General features: G+C 33.5%; 1 protein-coding gene across 19 annotated transcripts in view; it reads right to left on the bottom strand.

The window, feature by feature from the left end:
* Positions 1–1,204: 1,204 nt before the first annotated feature.
* Positions 1,205–14,036, bottom strand: part of LOC148603727 (uncharacterized) — a 92,983-nt gene continuing 80,151 nt past the window's right edge. For all 19 annotated transcript variants that reach the window (XM_088552226.1, XM_088552224.1, XM_088552228.1 and 16 more), the window contains 6 exons: positions 13,069–13,190; positions 12,564–12,638; positions 11,166–11,309; positions 8,044–8,154; positions 7,405–7,506; positions 1,205–6,945 (listed from right to left, as the gene is read on the bottom strand). In XM_088552226.1, coding sequence (XP_088408352.1) covers positions 4,072–6,945; positions 7,405–7,506; positions 8,044–8,154; positions 11,166–11,309; positions 12,564–12,638; positions 13,069–13,190 — 3,428 coding nt within the window. In that variant the 3' untranslated portion in view covers positions 1,205–4,071. The remainder of the gene's footprint in view (positions 6,946–7,404; positions 7,507–8,043; positions 8,155–11,165; positions 11,310–12,563; positions 12,639–13,068; positions 13,191–14,036) is intronic.

The following is a 14,036-nucleotide window of genomic DNA, read 5'->3' on the forward strand; positions in this document are numbered from 1 at the left end:
CACTTACCCTACCGGTGCACCTGGTCCATGCTTCCGGTTTTTAGTGAGGTACGAGTTGCTCATTTACTTTTGTTACTTTGTATGTAACATTTTGGTTATTTTATGTTCTTCGTTGTGTATGTCTGTTTTCCACATCAGGTCTTTGTCCCTGGATTACATTCCTTTGATTTCCGCTAGATTCCTGGTTCTCTTGATTACTCTTTCAAGTTTAAGTGAGTGTACTAATCTTTATGTTCTTGTTCCACAGTTTTGTATACCACAAAAATCATACTGGGCTTGATTTGCGGGTTATGATCTGAACTGTTATAAATTAGGGGCTGAGAAGGACTAAAAACTATGCAATTTTCTGGTATTCTAATTATAGCATGAGCAAAAGTGTATGGATCTGTGAAACTTCACAAGGTTTGCATACCACCATGGTGATACCACAAATGGAATTAAAAAAAAAGATTTTAGGGTTATGACTTGAGAAGATTAGCAATGAGAAGCCAGAAATAAACACTTTCCAGACTGAACAATAAGTTGAATTGATCTCTTGGAAAACGTACAATACAAGGTGCCCCACCACAAAAGAAAGGCTGTGGTGAAGGTCCATCACACTTGAAATGAAGGTCTATCACACCTGTAGTGAAGGTCCATCACACCTGTGGTGAAAGTTTATCACACCTGTTGTGAAGGTCCATCACATCTATAGTAAAGCATTGGGATCATTTTTTTAATCTTTGAACATAAGGGTTACAGTTTATATAATGAAGTTGACATGTCCATCATATTATGGCCTGGACATATATATCCAACCAGATAGTTCCAAAGAGGGCATCACAGCAAAACCAAAATATTAAAACTTCAGTCCAAAGCCTCAAACTATAAGTGGCTACACATTATGGTTGACTGAAGGCAAAGGCTGACAAAAAAAAATGGGAAGGAATCACAGATGGAAACTTGAAATGGGAAGAGGATGCCACCATTTAATTTAAATAAAGAATATTAAAAAAAAAAAACTTGATGTGTGATACACACACTCAGTACAATCAATCAATTGTAAGCTGCAATACACAATTTCCAATCATTTCCATTTTTATAGCTGAGAAATATTTATTTGACCTATATGGACAACAGTAAAAAAATTATGCCTCCAAAGCATTGATACAGTCAGAAAAATCACAAGTTCAAATGACATAAAACAATGAACAGAAAAACACACTTTTCAATGTCATAATTTATTAAATTGAGTTGCACTCTATCTGTCAGATTTTAGAAATCTGATCATATCATCTATATATAGAAGCATCACGATCTGTACAGGGTATCCTCTCACACACCATTCCCCCTTTTTTCTCCCCTCAGATCACAGTTGTAATTTCTGATTTGTGAATAAGTAAAAGCGGAGCCTTTTGTAACATATATTACACTATTGCCACAACCTTTCTAAGAATGTATTACTTTATATCATAAAATGTCAAAATAATGTGACATTGTAAACTGCATTGTTTATGTCACTGTTTGTTCTAATCATGATGGTATGTTTTTGTTTTTGGTTTGTTTATGGTGTTTTTTGCATAGTAATTTTCATTTGGCCAGATGATTCATAAAACAAATCAGAAAGTATAACTGTAAATACTTGTTAAAACATGATATACAGTCACTGTAACATGGTACAATTGGAAATGCAAAAAAAACCCATAAAATGGTATTTAACCACTGATAAAATAACAAAAATAAATAAAATGTTCTTTCTTATAATAAAGTCAATGGATTTCTACTTCTTTGTAATAGCTTAAAGTCAAACATTCTTATGCCATAAATCAGAATCACTTACTAGAGAAACTCAACAGAACTAGATTTGTTCTGACCTCCTCTAGTTAGATGCTCTTGCAATCTTGTTAGTTATTAGCAATCAAACATTTCTGTAGATATACTTAGCACTTGTACTGTGCTTTCTAGTGAAAAAAATTAAACTTGCACAAAAAATTATGATGAACTGTTATACTCCAGTTTAAATTATAATTAGTTTTCAAAATATAATTGTAACAATCTTCTATTTGTGTTTACATTGAAAATACTTGAAATATTTCTTTCTAGTAACAAACAAAAAAATTCTTACTTATATGTAATTGATCTTAACCTTTAAACAAGCCAAGATACACTACACAGTTTGATTAAAGTAACAGTATCTTTTTGTCCAAAGTTATCAACATTTATTCATCACAAAAATCACTCTCATCCTGATTCATCTTGAAATGGACAAAATGCAACAGATATATAAAAAACACATATAAAATGGTGACAAAAAATTTGTAAAATGTGACATGTAGGATTGTTAATAATCAAAACCAGTTTAAAACTGACAAAAATTGACTAGAATTCAAAATAAAATACCTCAAAAGACATTCTTGATTAGTTAATGTAAAATACATATCAATAAAGTAGATTTTTGTTCAGGTTTTCAATGCTGGTTCATTTGGCTCTTAATTGTAAAAGTGGGCAACTCTACCTAAATATTATACAATATTAAAAAAAATTACACTTGCTTGATACACAGTCAATTCATTAATGCACTTTCTGTGCACATAAACTTATTTCACAAAATACTATAACTACCAAGGTTGAAAAGCTTACTTTAACAATATGCATTCTTAATGCCAACTTCTGAAAATTAATACTATATGAAGCAAAAACCTTGAAACTGTTTGCCAAACTATACACGTTTCTTGTAATACAATATTATTTTGAAGACAATCCTCTTGTTTACAAACTTTGATTTATCAAAGGGAAGCAACTCAAAACAAAGACTTTGAATAAAGGGAAGCAACTCTTCCAAAAAACAAAATTTTCAAATATATTTTTTTAAATCTCACACTTACAAAACACTACTTGTTTATATATTAAGGATTTCATAATTTATTGTAACATTGCATATTCAAAAAGAGGCTAGCATTTTATAATGTATTTTAAATGCAGTTTTTAACTGTTTTCCTTCAATTGTTAAAAAATCATTAGTAATTCATTAAAAATCTTGTCAGAGTTGCTACCCTTTGTTAGAAATACGAAAGTTAAAATTAAAGTTGGTAAACGTTAAGAAGATTTATGTCTATAAATTTGATCCACATTGGAAGCATAAGCCTTCCCTGAGCTCTTTTTCATTTTGTACAAAACATGGTTTAAACAGTGGTTGTCATGGTTTCATAAATATCTCTAAATTATCTCCCTTGCATACCTATGATTTAATGTAATGAATGATGTCATATAAAATACACATGTGTATGACTGAGACAGACTTATAAAGCACTAATTCTATCAATTCTAGTATTACTGTCAAAATAATGACTAAAAATTTATTTATTACTTACTAGCAAACTTGTATGAAACTGATTGCAAGAAAACTTAAGTGTGTCAAAACCTTAACTTATGACTGAAAATGAAACCTATTATGATATCATTCTTTTGTAGAAATGTTGCTGTGAAAAATGATAGAAAAAATATGGCACTAAGATATTTGTAGATAATTTTATCAAAATCTTGATTTTGCACAAAACCACTTCATATACTTAAGTAGTTCTTGTTGACCATTGCTTAAAATATGGAAATTCTCATGATAAAAAAAGGTAAAAAAGCAACAAAATTTAGGTCAAAGAAAACAATAAGTGACTAGAACTAATAACTCTTCAATATAAACAATTAGAAAAACTAACAGCATTTTACTCATTGGACTACTGATCATTTCTACAAATATCAACATCACAATGTAGACTAAATATTTGGTTTCCATTGGACATATAATTTCATGTTATCTTTAAAGTAATACTGTACTTAAACAAATATATATCCATTATAACGTGTAGTACCTTAACTATAACAGTCATTCTGAACCTGGATAACTGTAAAATTCATATCAAAGGGAAAAATCATACTAAGTGTGAGTTTCATGAATCTGAAATTTTCAATATTTAACAGTGGATATGGATCTATTAACATCTAATGATTTTCATGTAATATCACTACATTTACAACATGACACGATCTAATAAATCTCTAACAGAGAAAATCAAATCACTGGTATTAATTACACAGCTATTGGTTAGTCAATTGTGTCTCAGAGCTTCTTTTTGGAGGTGGTGGGGGTAGTTTTCCCTTTTTAGGCACACCTCCACCAATCCCCTCCAACAACTCTGGAGGAGGAAGTGGAAGGTCATTAATATCCAGAAGTCCCTCACATTCACAGTTTTCGAACAAAGGATCATACTTTGGCACACAATGTATGTCAGCACTATTAGATTTGATTTCAGTAGAGAGTCTTGTATTTTCACTTCGTCTTGGTGGCGGGGGTGGGATATTTTTCCCTGGACCACATGAAACCTGTCTTAAAGGTCCAATAGGTGAAGTAATACCAAGTTCATTTGAATTAGCACCATTGTATTTTTGTATATTTTTCTGTCCACTTTCTGGCTTTGGTAAAGTTGCAGGTGGAACTTTACCTGGAGGTTTTTGAGGTCTCTGAGATAACTCTGTCAAGAAAGGTAATGATTGTTGTTGCTGTTGTGGATAACTACGATCATCACTTGACATTACAGATGTCGGAACAGTCACATGACTGTTTCTTGGATGGTCATATATTGCACCTTGTTTGCCAGGATAAGATTGTTGTGGAATCATTGAACAGTTTGTAATGGGCATTGATGATGACATAACACGTGGCCCATTCTGATATCCTTGATCATACGGTCCATTAAACTGTGGTCCACTATTAGTCATGGAATTAAAATGTCGACCATCTGGTGAGGTCATAGTTGGAGACAAAACACTTTGAGAAGGTTGTGAACCATAAGCTGGTCCACTGCAGGACAATGGAGATGGTCTGTGTTTTTGTCCTCCAGGTGTCACTTGACCAATTTTAGGCCCAATATTGTCTGGCCCAGATTTTCTCAGAGGTGATAAACCCCCTACATCAGTACCAACATATCTATTTTGTAACAACGGCATAGCAGGTGGCATTTGGACACAATTCTTAGGTGTAGATGGAGATGAATCATTCTCAGCAGGTGTTGGATAATTAGAAGGTTTTGATGTCACATGTTGACCAGCAGGCGGTGCTGGTGATGGTGGTGTAGAAAACTCTGATGAGACAGGTGGAGACATCTGTGATGTAATTGGATGAGACAGTGGCAATGAGTTATGAGAGAAGTGCTTTGCAGCAGGAGGCGACATGATTGGTGGCTGGTTTGAAGACATTGGTGGAGACATCATACTCAATGGAGCAGGTGGCTGCATTGGTTTACTTGCAACAGGGGGCGGTCCCATTGAAGCCATTGACAACATTGGTTTTGATGACATTGGAGGTGACATCAGTGACATTGGTTGTGATTGTGGATGATAGCCAGACATTTTATGACACTGACTTGGAGGGACAGGAAAATGATCTTCAGTACTGAGGTTACTGTATTGACTTGTGCTAGAACTTGACCTTGAATGTGATGGTCCATCCCTCGTCATTGGAGGAGGAGGTGACATTACCCTCTGTACTGGTGGAGGAGGTGGTGATGTCAACCGTTCTCTCATACTGGTGATAGCTGATGGTGGAGGTGGAGGTGGTGTAGATAACCTCTCCCTACTTGGTGTAGGTGACATTTCTCTTGGAGGAGATGGTAGAGGCAGACTGCTGAATGGTTGATGCTTTATAATTTCATCCTCATTTGGTCTGCTAGGAGGAGGAGTTTGTGGCCTTCTATAGCTCTGAACATGTTTATGTGGTGGTGGAGGGGAGCCAGTCCTTCTCAAATCAGTCACCAGCTGTTGATTCTGAATCACTGATTTTTTGTCACCATGTTTTGGTTCTGGAGTTCTCTCCCTCTGAGATTCATGTAATATATGTTCATTAGATATTGCCTGTGATCTTACTTTTAGCTCTCGAGAGCCATCAGAGTCTTTCCTTTCATGTCTTGATTCTTTAATTCCTTTCTCACTAGGAATTATTTGAGATCTCACTTTAAGTTCCCTTGATCCATCAGAACCTTTCCTCTCATGGCGTGAACCACTGCTGTCTGATGACGATTTCTTTTCATGCCGCGACCCACCACTTTCTGATGATGACTTTCTGGAATGAATCCTAAATTCCCTTGAATCATCAGAACTTTTCCTTTCATGCATATTCTCATATATTGGATCTGCCAGGGATTGTGACCTCACTTTAAATTCTCGTGAGGAGTCAGAACTTTTTCGTTCATGACGAGACTCTTTCCCCTCACCATGAATCATAGGGGCAGACTTCCTCCTATCTTTCTCAGTAAAACTGTGAGAATGTACTGGACTAGTAAGAGACGATTTACGTTCATGACCGTATGATTCACAAGATGATATACTACTACCATCCATCGACTGCTGATACATTTCAGACATGTGTCTTGTTGTATCAGTGGAGAGAGGAATTTTTGCCCTCATTTTGCTTGACCTTGACATTGTTCCAAATCTATTCTCTCCACTTGAGATTGAATCCTCGCTAGATTCTGTTGAAGAACTTGTAATAGAATCACGATGGCGTAACGGAACTATTTCCTCGCCTTCAGCATTTATAACAGAGTGAGTATTGCTAAATGAGACCCTTTTTACAACAGGTCTTTGTACCTCATACATATTTTGTCCTGTAATGGATGACTTTCTCTCCTGATTGGAGGATACTTCCAAGCAGACAACATCCTCAGATTCACAAATTGTTGTATCACTTCCTGTACTATTTCTAACCAATGAAGAATTCTGAACATGAACAATAGAATGCCTAGATCCAGGTTCTGGTATGGACATACGACTGTCCTGAAGTGTAGCGGTCGGGTTTAATTCCAAACTCTCATCAAAAGTATCACCATCCGAAACACTTGAACGAAGATCCCTTGTATCCCACTGAGTTACCTCTGTTCTTAATTTCTCGTAATTCTTCTGCAGTTGCTTGCCATACTGGAAATCATAAAGTGTAAAATTAAAAATATTGTTCGATTTAATCAGTATCAGAATTGCTACTCTTTGTCCTATAAATAAACACTCAATTAAATATGAAAGATCACTCAATGAGTGGTAGATATTTCAGGTTTTTGCCCAGTTTTACTCAAGATGCCTCTGTTCTTCTCTATGTTGATTTGTTTATTGTGTGTGTCTGTGTTTCTTAAACATGTTGCATTATCATTTCCGTAATAATGCGTCAACAAGCTTCTCAATCAAAGAGCCATTTTGCTCTCTTGAAGTATTCTACTTCAAAGACCATATAATTGTCAGTTTCAAAATAGTAAAAGAGTCACAAATCATATTTTTGCACTTCTAATTTGATGCAAGTAAATTATTAAAGATAAGGCACTTCACATAGATAGAAACCCATACATCATTTATGAAGTTTCAGTGTATTATATCTTATATAGTTACCTTGGCAATTCTAATTCCCATAACCCATTGGTCCAGAGCAGCTTTGTTCTCAGTACAGAAATATCTGATGTACTTGGAAGTTTTCTTCTGTATTTGTGGATGCTGAAGGATTAAAAAACAATATCATTAGCTTTGTCTTTATTCTGGTAAAAGTATTATCAGTATTTGTGTTGAGAAGGATTGAAACAGAGATCAGTTATCTCCCTTTGTCCAGTTAAAAAAAAAAGTGAAAATATTAGTTTAGTTTTGGTAAGAGATATTTCCACTAGGATTAAAAATTGTATAGATTGTATTCTTCATCAAGATGTATTTGCATGAATTCTAAAGAACTTTTCATGAAAACAACAATCTGGAATGGTCTGAATAAAGAATTGGTATACAATATGAGAACTAACTTGACTCATTAAATTTGAAATTCTAAGAAAAAGGTTAACTTTGGGGAGAAGATTTGGCCTTATACTACAAGCCTTGGCTTTAGACACGTAATAGAATAGAACTAAACCCACAATATAGATTTAGTAAGAACCTGTTGTGTTATAATGACATTCAAACCCACCAATGGTACAAAAAACCCTATAAAATCAATCAATTTGTGGCTGTCAGGGATACAGATATACAGGTTAATCCTTTATCAATTACCTTCAGTGCAAATCCAAAGTCAGTAGGAGCATGATATTTTTTCTTCCATCCGAGGCCATAGTATACATCTACATAGGCAAACTGTACCATACAAGTCAAGTCTTTAGGTGCCTAAAACACAAATTTTAAGGGTTAAAATACTACTGCAAAAAACCAACATTAAAATTGCAATAATTTTTGTCTTTAATTTACTGCTACGTGTTATATTCTGGTATCAAGAAATGAGATGGTTGGTATTGACAACAATTTACTGGCACATGGTTATATTCTGGTATCAAGAAATGAGATGGTTGGTATTGACAACAATTTACTGCTACATGGTTATACTCTGGAGAAATGAGATGGTTGGTATTGACAACAATTTACTGCTACATGGTTATATTCTGGAGAAATGAGATGGTTGGTATTGACAACAGTTTACTGCTACATGGTTATATTCAAGAGAAATGAGATGGTTGGTATTGACAACAATTTACTGCTACATGGTCATATTCTGGTATCAAGAAATGAGATGGTTGGTATTGACAACAGTTTACTGCTACATGGTTATATTCTGGAGAAATGAGATGGTTGGTATTGACAACAATTTACTGCTACACGGTTATATTCTGGAGAAATGAGATGGTTGGTATTGACAACAATTTACTGCTACACGGTTATATTCTGGAGAAATGAGATGGTTGGTATAGACAACAGTTTACTGCTACATGGTTATATTCTGGAGAAATGAGATGGTTGGTATAGACAACAGTTTACTGCTACATGGTTATATTCTGGTATCAAGAAATGAGATGGTTGGTATTGACAACAATTTACTGGCACATGGTTATATTCTAGAGAAATGAGATAGTTGGTATTGACAACAATTTACTGCTACATGGTTATATTCTGGTATCAAGAAATGAGATGGTAGGTATTGACAACAATTTACTGCTACTACATGGTTTTTTTGGGAGAAATGAGATGGTTGGTATTGACAACAGTTTACTGCCACATGATTATATTCTGGTATCAAGAAATGAGGTGGTTGGTATTGACAACAATATCTGCAGTTGCTAGTTTTCCAAGGTTGTGTCATGTGAACATATTTGTGGTTTTGAGATATACTTAGTTTATCATACATGTAGTCTTATTTTGGAGTATTGATTTTCAAGCTTATGTATTCACTGCCAAAATAGTATGAAAATTTATATTTCTACAGTACATAAATAATTGTTTCTTTCCTAACACCTATCTAAGTCTGATCATTCGTCTTTCCTGAACATCTACCTATGTCCAAGTCTGAACATTTGTCTTTCCTGAATATTTACCTATGTCAAAGTCTGAACATTCATCTTTTCTGAACATCTACCATTGTCCAAGTCTGAACATTCGTCTTTCCTGAACATCTACCTATGTCCAAGTCTGAAGCATTTACCTATGTCAAAGTCTGAACATTCGTCTTTTCTGAACATTTACCTATGTCCAAGTCTGAACATTTGTCTTTCCTGAACATTTACCTATGTCAAAGTCTGAACACTTGTCTTTCCTGAACATCTACCTATGTCCAAGTCTGAACTAAGTGAACTCATACCTAGAAGGTAAAATGTATGGCCTTCAATTATCAATTTTGAAATTGCTTTTTTCATGAAATAACATAAACTGTCTGGAGGATGGCTATAAAGAAACCCATGCCAAGACCACAACAAAATTTATTCAAGATACTTTTTCCTAAATGAATAATGGGATTTAATTATAGGGTCTGTGCCACAGAAATGACAAAACACTTCATAATTAAAGAGCAAGGCATACATACATGTATATTTTGTATCCTAACATTGAACTGTGTTCATATTTACTCTTAAACATTTCTATAACATATTTTCACACAGAGAGCCAATTTCTATTATGTAACAGTAATCAAAGGACACAGAGAAAACAGTTAGTAATGAAACTCATGTGAGAATCCAAATGTCAAAACTTGTAGAAATGTTCTCTCGTGAGAATTTATTCTCTCAGATAATTGAAAAACAAAAAAAAACTTTACATCCAGAAAAATTGCAATTCTAACATAGATTTTCTCCACTTCACGGAAATAATCTTAAGTAACATCAAAATGATTGAATTATTTGCATTTTATAGCAGTTTTAATTGTACTTTATAACTCTCATGTAACAGAACCATTACTGACTTACTACAACCAAATATAGTCTATACCAGTAACAATTATAATTCAACTAAAAACTATAATGTTTTACTGTCCATACTTTCAAATATACAGACAGTTCATTTCATTTTCACAAAATGCTAAAAAAAAAATCCTTAAAATTATTTATTCCAGCCTCTGTGAAATAAAGTGCTAACAGTGTTAAAGGTCAGTGGTTTTGATTCACTTTTCAAAAGAATTGCTTCCTGTTATTGGAAAGCAAAAGTTGCTATCAAGGACCAACTTTCTGACTCAATTTGTATGGAACTAGCAAGAATCAGGTATTAGCACTGGTCCGAGACTGATGCAGGGCCATTGAAATATCAACCTCAGTCCTGGACCTACCATATTTAGAGGACCTATCAATTCATTTCATTTAGAATGCAAAAAAGTCCAGGACCTGTCTCTCTTGAAATTAAATTTTAACCCCTTGAGAACTTGACAGATATAACCTGTATCAATTGTAAAACAATCCAAAGCACTGAAAGCTAAATGAATAAAAGTACAACATAGCCTTGACCTATGATTATAAACAAGTCTACATGTAATGTTTACCATGTAAATCCTCTAGCGATGAATCTGTCATGTGTATACAGGAAGTTCATGTCTGACAAATCAAAACATCTAAAGTAACTGACTCTGTGTAAAGTGCTGCAACTATGAAATTTATAAGTTTCCAAAGACAGTTGTTCATCAAACTTTGGACAAGATTGGTGATTCATAAAGTTTTCATCTGAAGCAGGTGCAAAACTGAAGTATTGCAGGTGTACACTTTTCTGCAATTCTTAAATGAATTATAATTTTGTCTATTCTAGTATTCAACTAAAATGTCCATATCTGCACATACTAAAAGGGTTTTTATATCATCCTCAACTACCCCTTTCTTTCTTGCAGAGAAAGCCCTATCTGTTACATGTGTCTTCTCATTTATACCAACCTTGCTGACTTTTCCTTTAGGATTGTAGTACAGTCCAGAAGCTCTTAGAACAAAGTAGTATTTCTTCCATGCTTTCTTGCCTTCAGACTTAAGGTACATAACTCCCTCAACTTCAGGTACTTGGGCACTGCCATTGAAAAACTCCTACAATACACGTATGATATTGAATGTAAACATTCAGACTATACATACATCCCACTAAATTATGTCTTCCAACACTTCAGAATCTTAGTCTCCCTGTTGGACAAATGACAATTCTGGAGGTAACTTTTAATATATAGAATATATAAATAATATCACAATAATTCCCAAAACAAATCTGCCTTCAAAAGTTGAAAACAACAGCACGGAGGAAGCCCTGAATGTACGAAGAGCTACCTCTTAATATATAAATCCTAGGATATATCATCACTAAACTTATCAGGAAAAACACTTTCAAACTGTTCAACAGGAAATTGTTGCTAAAATATTTCAATTTTTGTTACTATATTTACAAATTCATTCTCTATTTGGCTTGATATTAGTATCTCTTGTTTACAATACACACATTGTAACAATTTTCAGTTATCTCTTTGAAGCTTGAATATCACCAAAATAAAATTATTAACTCTTTCTCAACACTAAAACTTCACTGTAATAATTAATGAAAAGTCCACAGTTAAATAACACATCCTGTTAATGAAGTAGCTAAACAATTTAACTTATAAAATGAATATCCTGTTTAGCTAGACAAAAAAATATCTGAACTGCTACCACAAGGTTAGCTACACATTGACAGTTATAAGAGTAAAAAGCACTGTGTAGAAAAAGCCTACACACGTTATCTCTAGAGGCTGTTAACCTTATAGGCCTATTATTGATTATCTAATGCAGGGATTACTCACTGCAACAAACACATATAATTTTTATGTTATACTGAATTCTAACTAATATTTCATGTTCATCCTGCCTCATTGTTGTTGGTATTTAACTAATGATAGGTTTCGATTTTTAAGCACGTTTTGAATTTCAAATCAAACAAAGTTGTTTATTGTGAGAAAATTTTTTTCGGTGTTTTAAATTACTTTTTCTTCTAACTTTTTGTATGGATCTAATTGATGCCATTGGAGAAAATTCTAAGCTGTGTGGGCCAACATATCCGCCAATCAATCACTATCACATTTACAATTTCCATAAAGATATTGGCATAAAGTTCATAAATAATTGTAATAGGAAAGAATTAAGATTTGAACTTAAACCTTACCATAGGCCTGGGGCAAAATATCTTTCTAAAAAGGACATGACAGGCCAAACATCATTTATTCTTGTGTTACTTGTGATACTTTGCTTCACATGATTGAACTATTTACAGTTGTTCCACATTGAGTAATTTTTCATTATTTCTATGTTGCTACATACCTGTATTAATTTGTGTCTTTGGTTTGGAGCCAGTGATGCCCCTTTCTCTGACGAGGAACCTACTAACAAGTATTTCTGAAAACACAATAATATAAGGTTTGGTTGTTTTCATGGTAGATAGGAAATAAAACATTAGTGGTCAAATTAACAAAACATAGTAAGTGTGAAATAGATCCTAAGTAATGATGTTACAATGATATTTTCTACCTTAATATTCTGTACTCTTACGATTTTTTTGTGAAATCATAATTGGACTACATCTCCACATTTCAATTTAATCTTTTTAAAATTCAAATGAATAAAGTTTGATACTGTACAATGTGGTCTACTTGCTAATATGCTCATTTTTATGCATAATAACATTCATTTGCACAGTCAGTATTAGATGCCATGAATAGATGAAAAGTTCCGAAAATGATTTTAATTCATTTGCTTCAATTTTTATCAAAACATTGACACTAAAATAATAGAGAATGGACCAATCTTTGGGATTTAAATGACTTACCTCAGGATATCTAAAGAGATCATATTTTTCTTGTCTCTCCTCAAATAGTATTTTATTCTTGGTATCTCTGGTCCACATTACCATATTCTCTACCAGACAGTCATGGTCCTCCAAAATCCTCTCTGAAAAAAAAAATAAAACCAAAAAAATTCAAAAGAGTGATCATGTAATGTAAATGTTGCCAATTGTTCAAGATTTTCAACATATACAATATCAGTTCATTCAGACCAGCATATGAAAACAAGTTGGAACAGGACAACAAGGTTCTTAACACCCATGTCAATCTAGATCCATCACAGACAAAATCATTTCCTAAGATTTTCACATTAATTTCACATGATTTTCACCTGAGTTGAGCATACCAGAATATAATTTGTGAAAGGTTTCATGTGAAATTCATGTGAATTTCATATAAGTTTTCACATGAAATTTACATGAAGCTTGATTCACATAAATTCCAAAAGAATGATATTTGCCGGTGTAGGATTTTATAGAAGTACCCCAACTTCTCAAAACAAAGTTTAATATCAAGCATCTGTTTTCAAACATCCAATGTCAATATGGACTTGCAACAGACACGAATGAAACCAAATCAATACGCAACAATCTAGCAACAAAAGGCCATTTATGTCCGATAATAACCATATTCTAAAGTAATGAAACAGTTAACTGGATATTAATTTGATAAAATAACAAGAACCTGATCAGTGATATTAAATATCAAAATAATCAGACCTGGTGAATCATACAGGACTTGTGAGGTGAGGTAGTCTGATCTCAGACAGATGAAGTTTTAAAGATTCACATAAAAGAATACAAAAAAAACCCATGAACATGGTTAAAAAAGAGAGACAGTTTAAAAAAAGCTTAGTGCTTGTTTCCAAATCCTGTTTGTCAAACTTTGTTTGATCTATTTTGTATACATGTTTGATATTTATAAATAAAATATGTTTAAGCTAAAAAAGAGC

The sequence above is a fragment of the Perna viridis genome, chromosome 11, assembly GCF_037379345.1.
Source record: "Perna viridis isolate PV_CMFRI_1.1 ecotype Kerala chromosome 11, ASM3737934v1, whole genome shotgun sequence".
Taxonomy (NCBI): domain Eukaryota; kingdom Metazoa; phylum Mollusca; class Bivalvia; order Mytilida; family Mytilidae; genus Perna; species Perna viridis.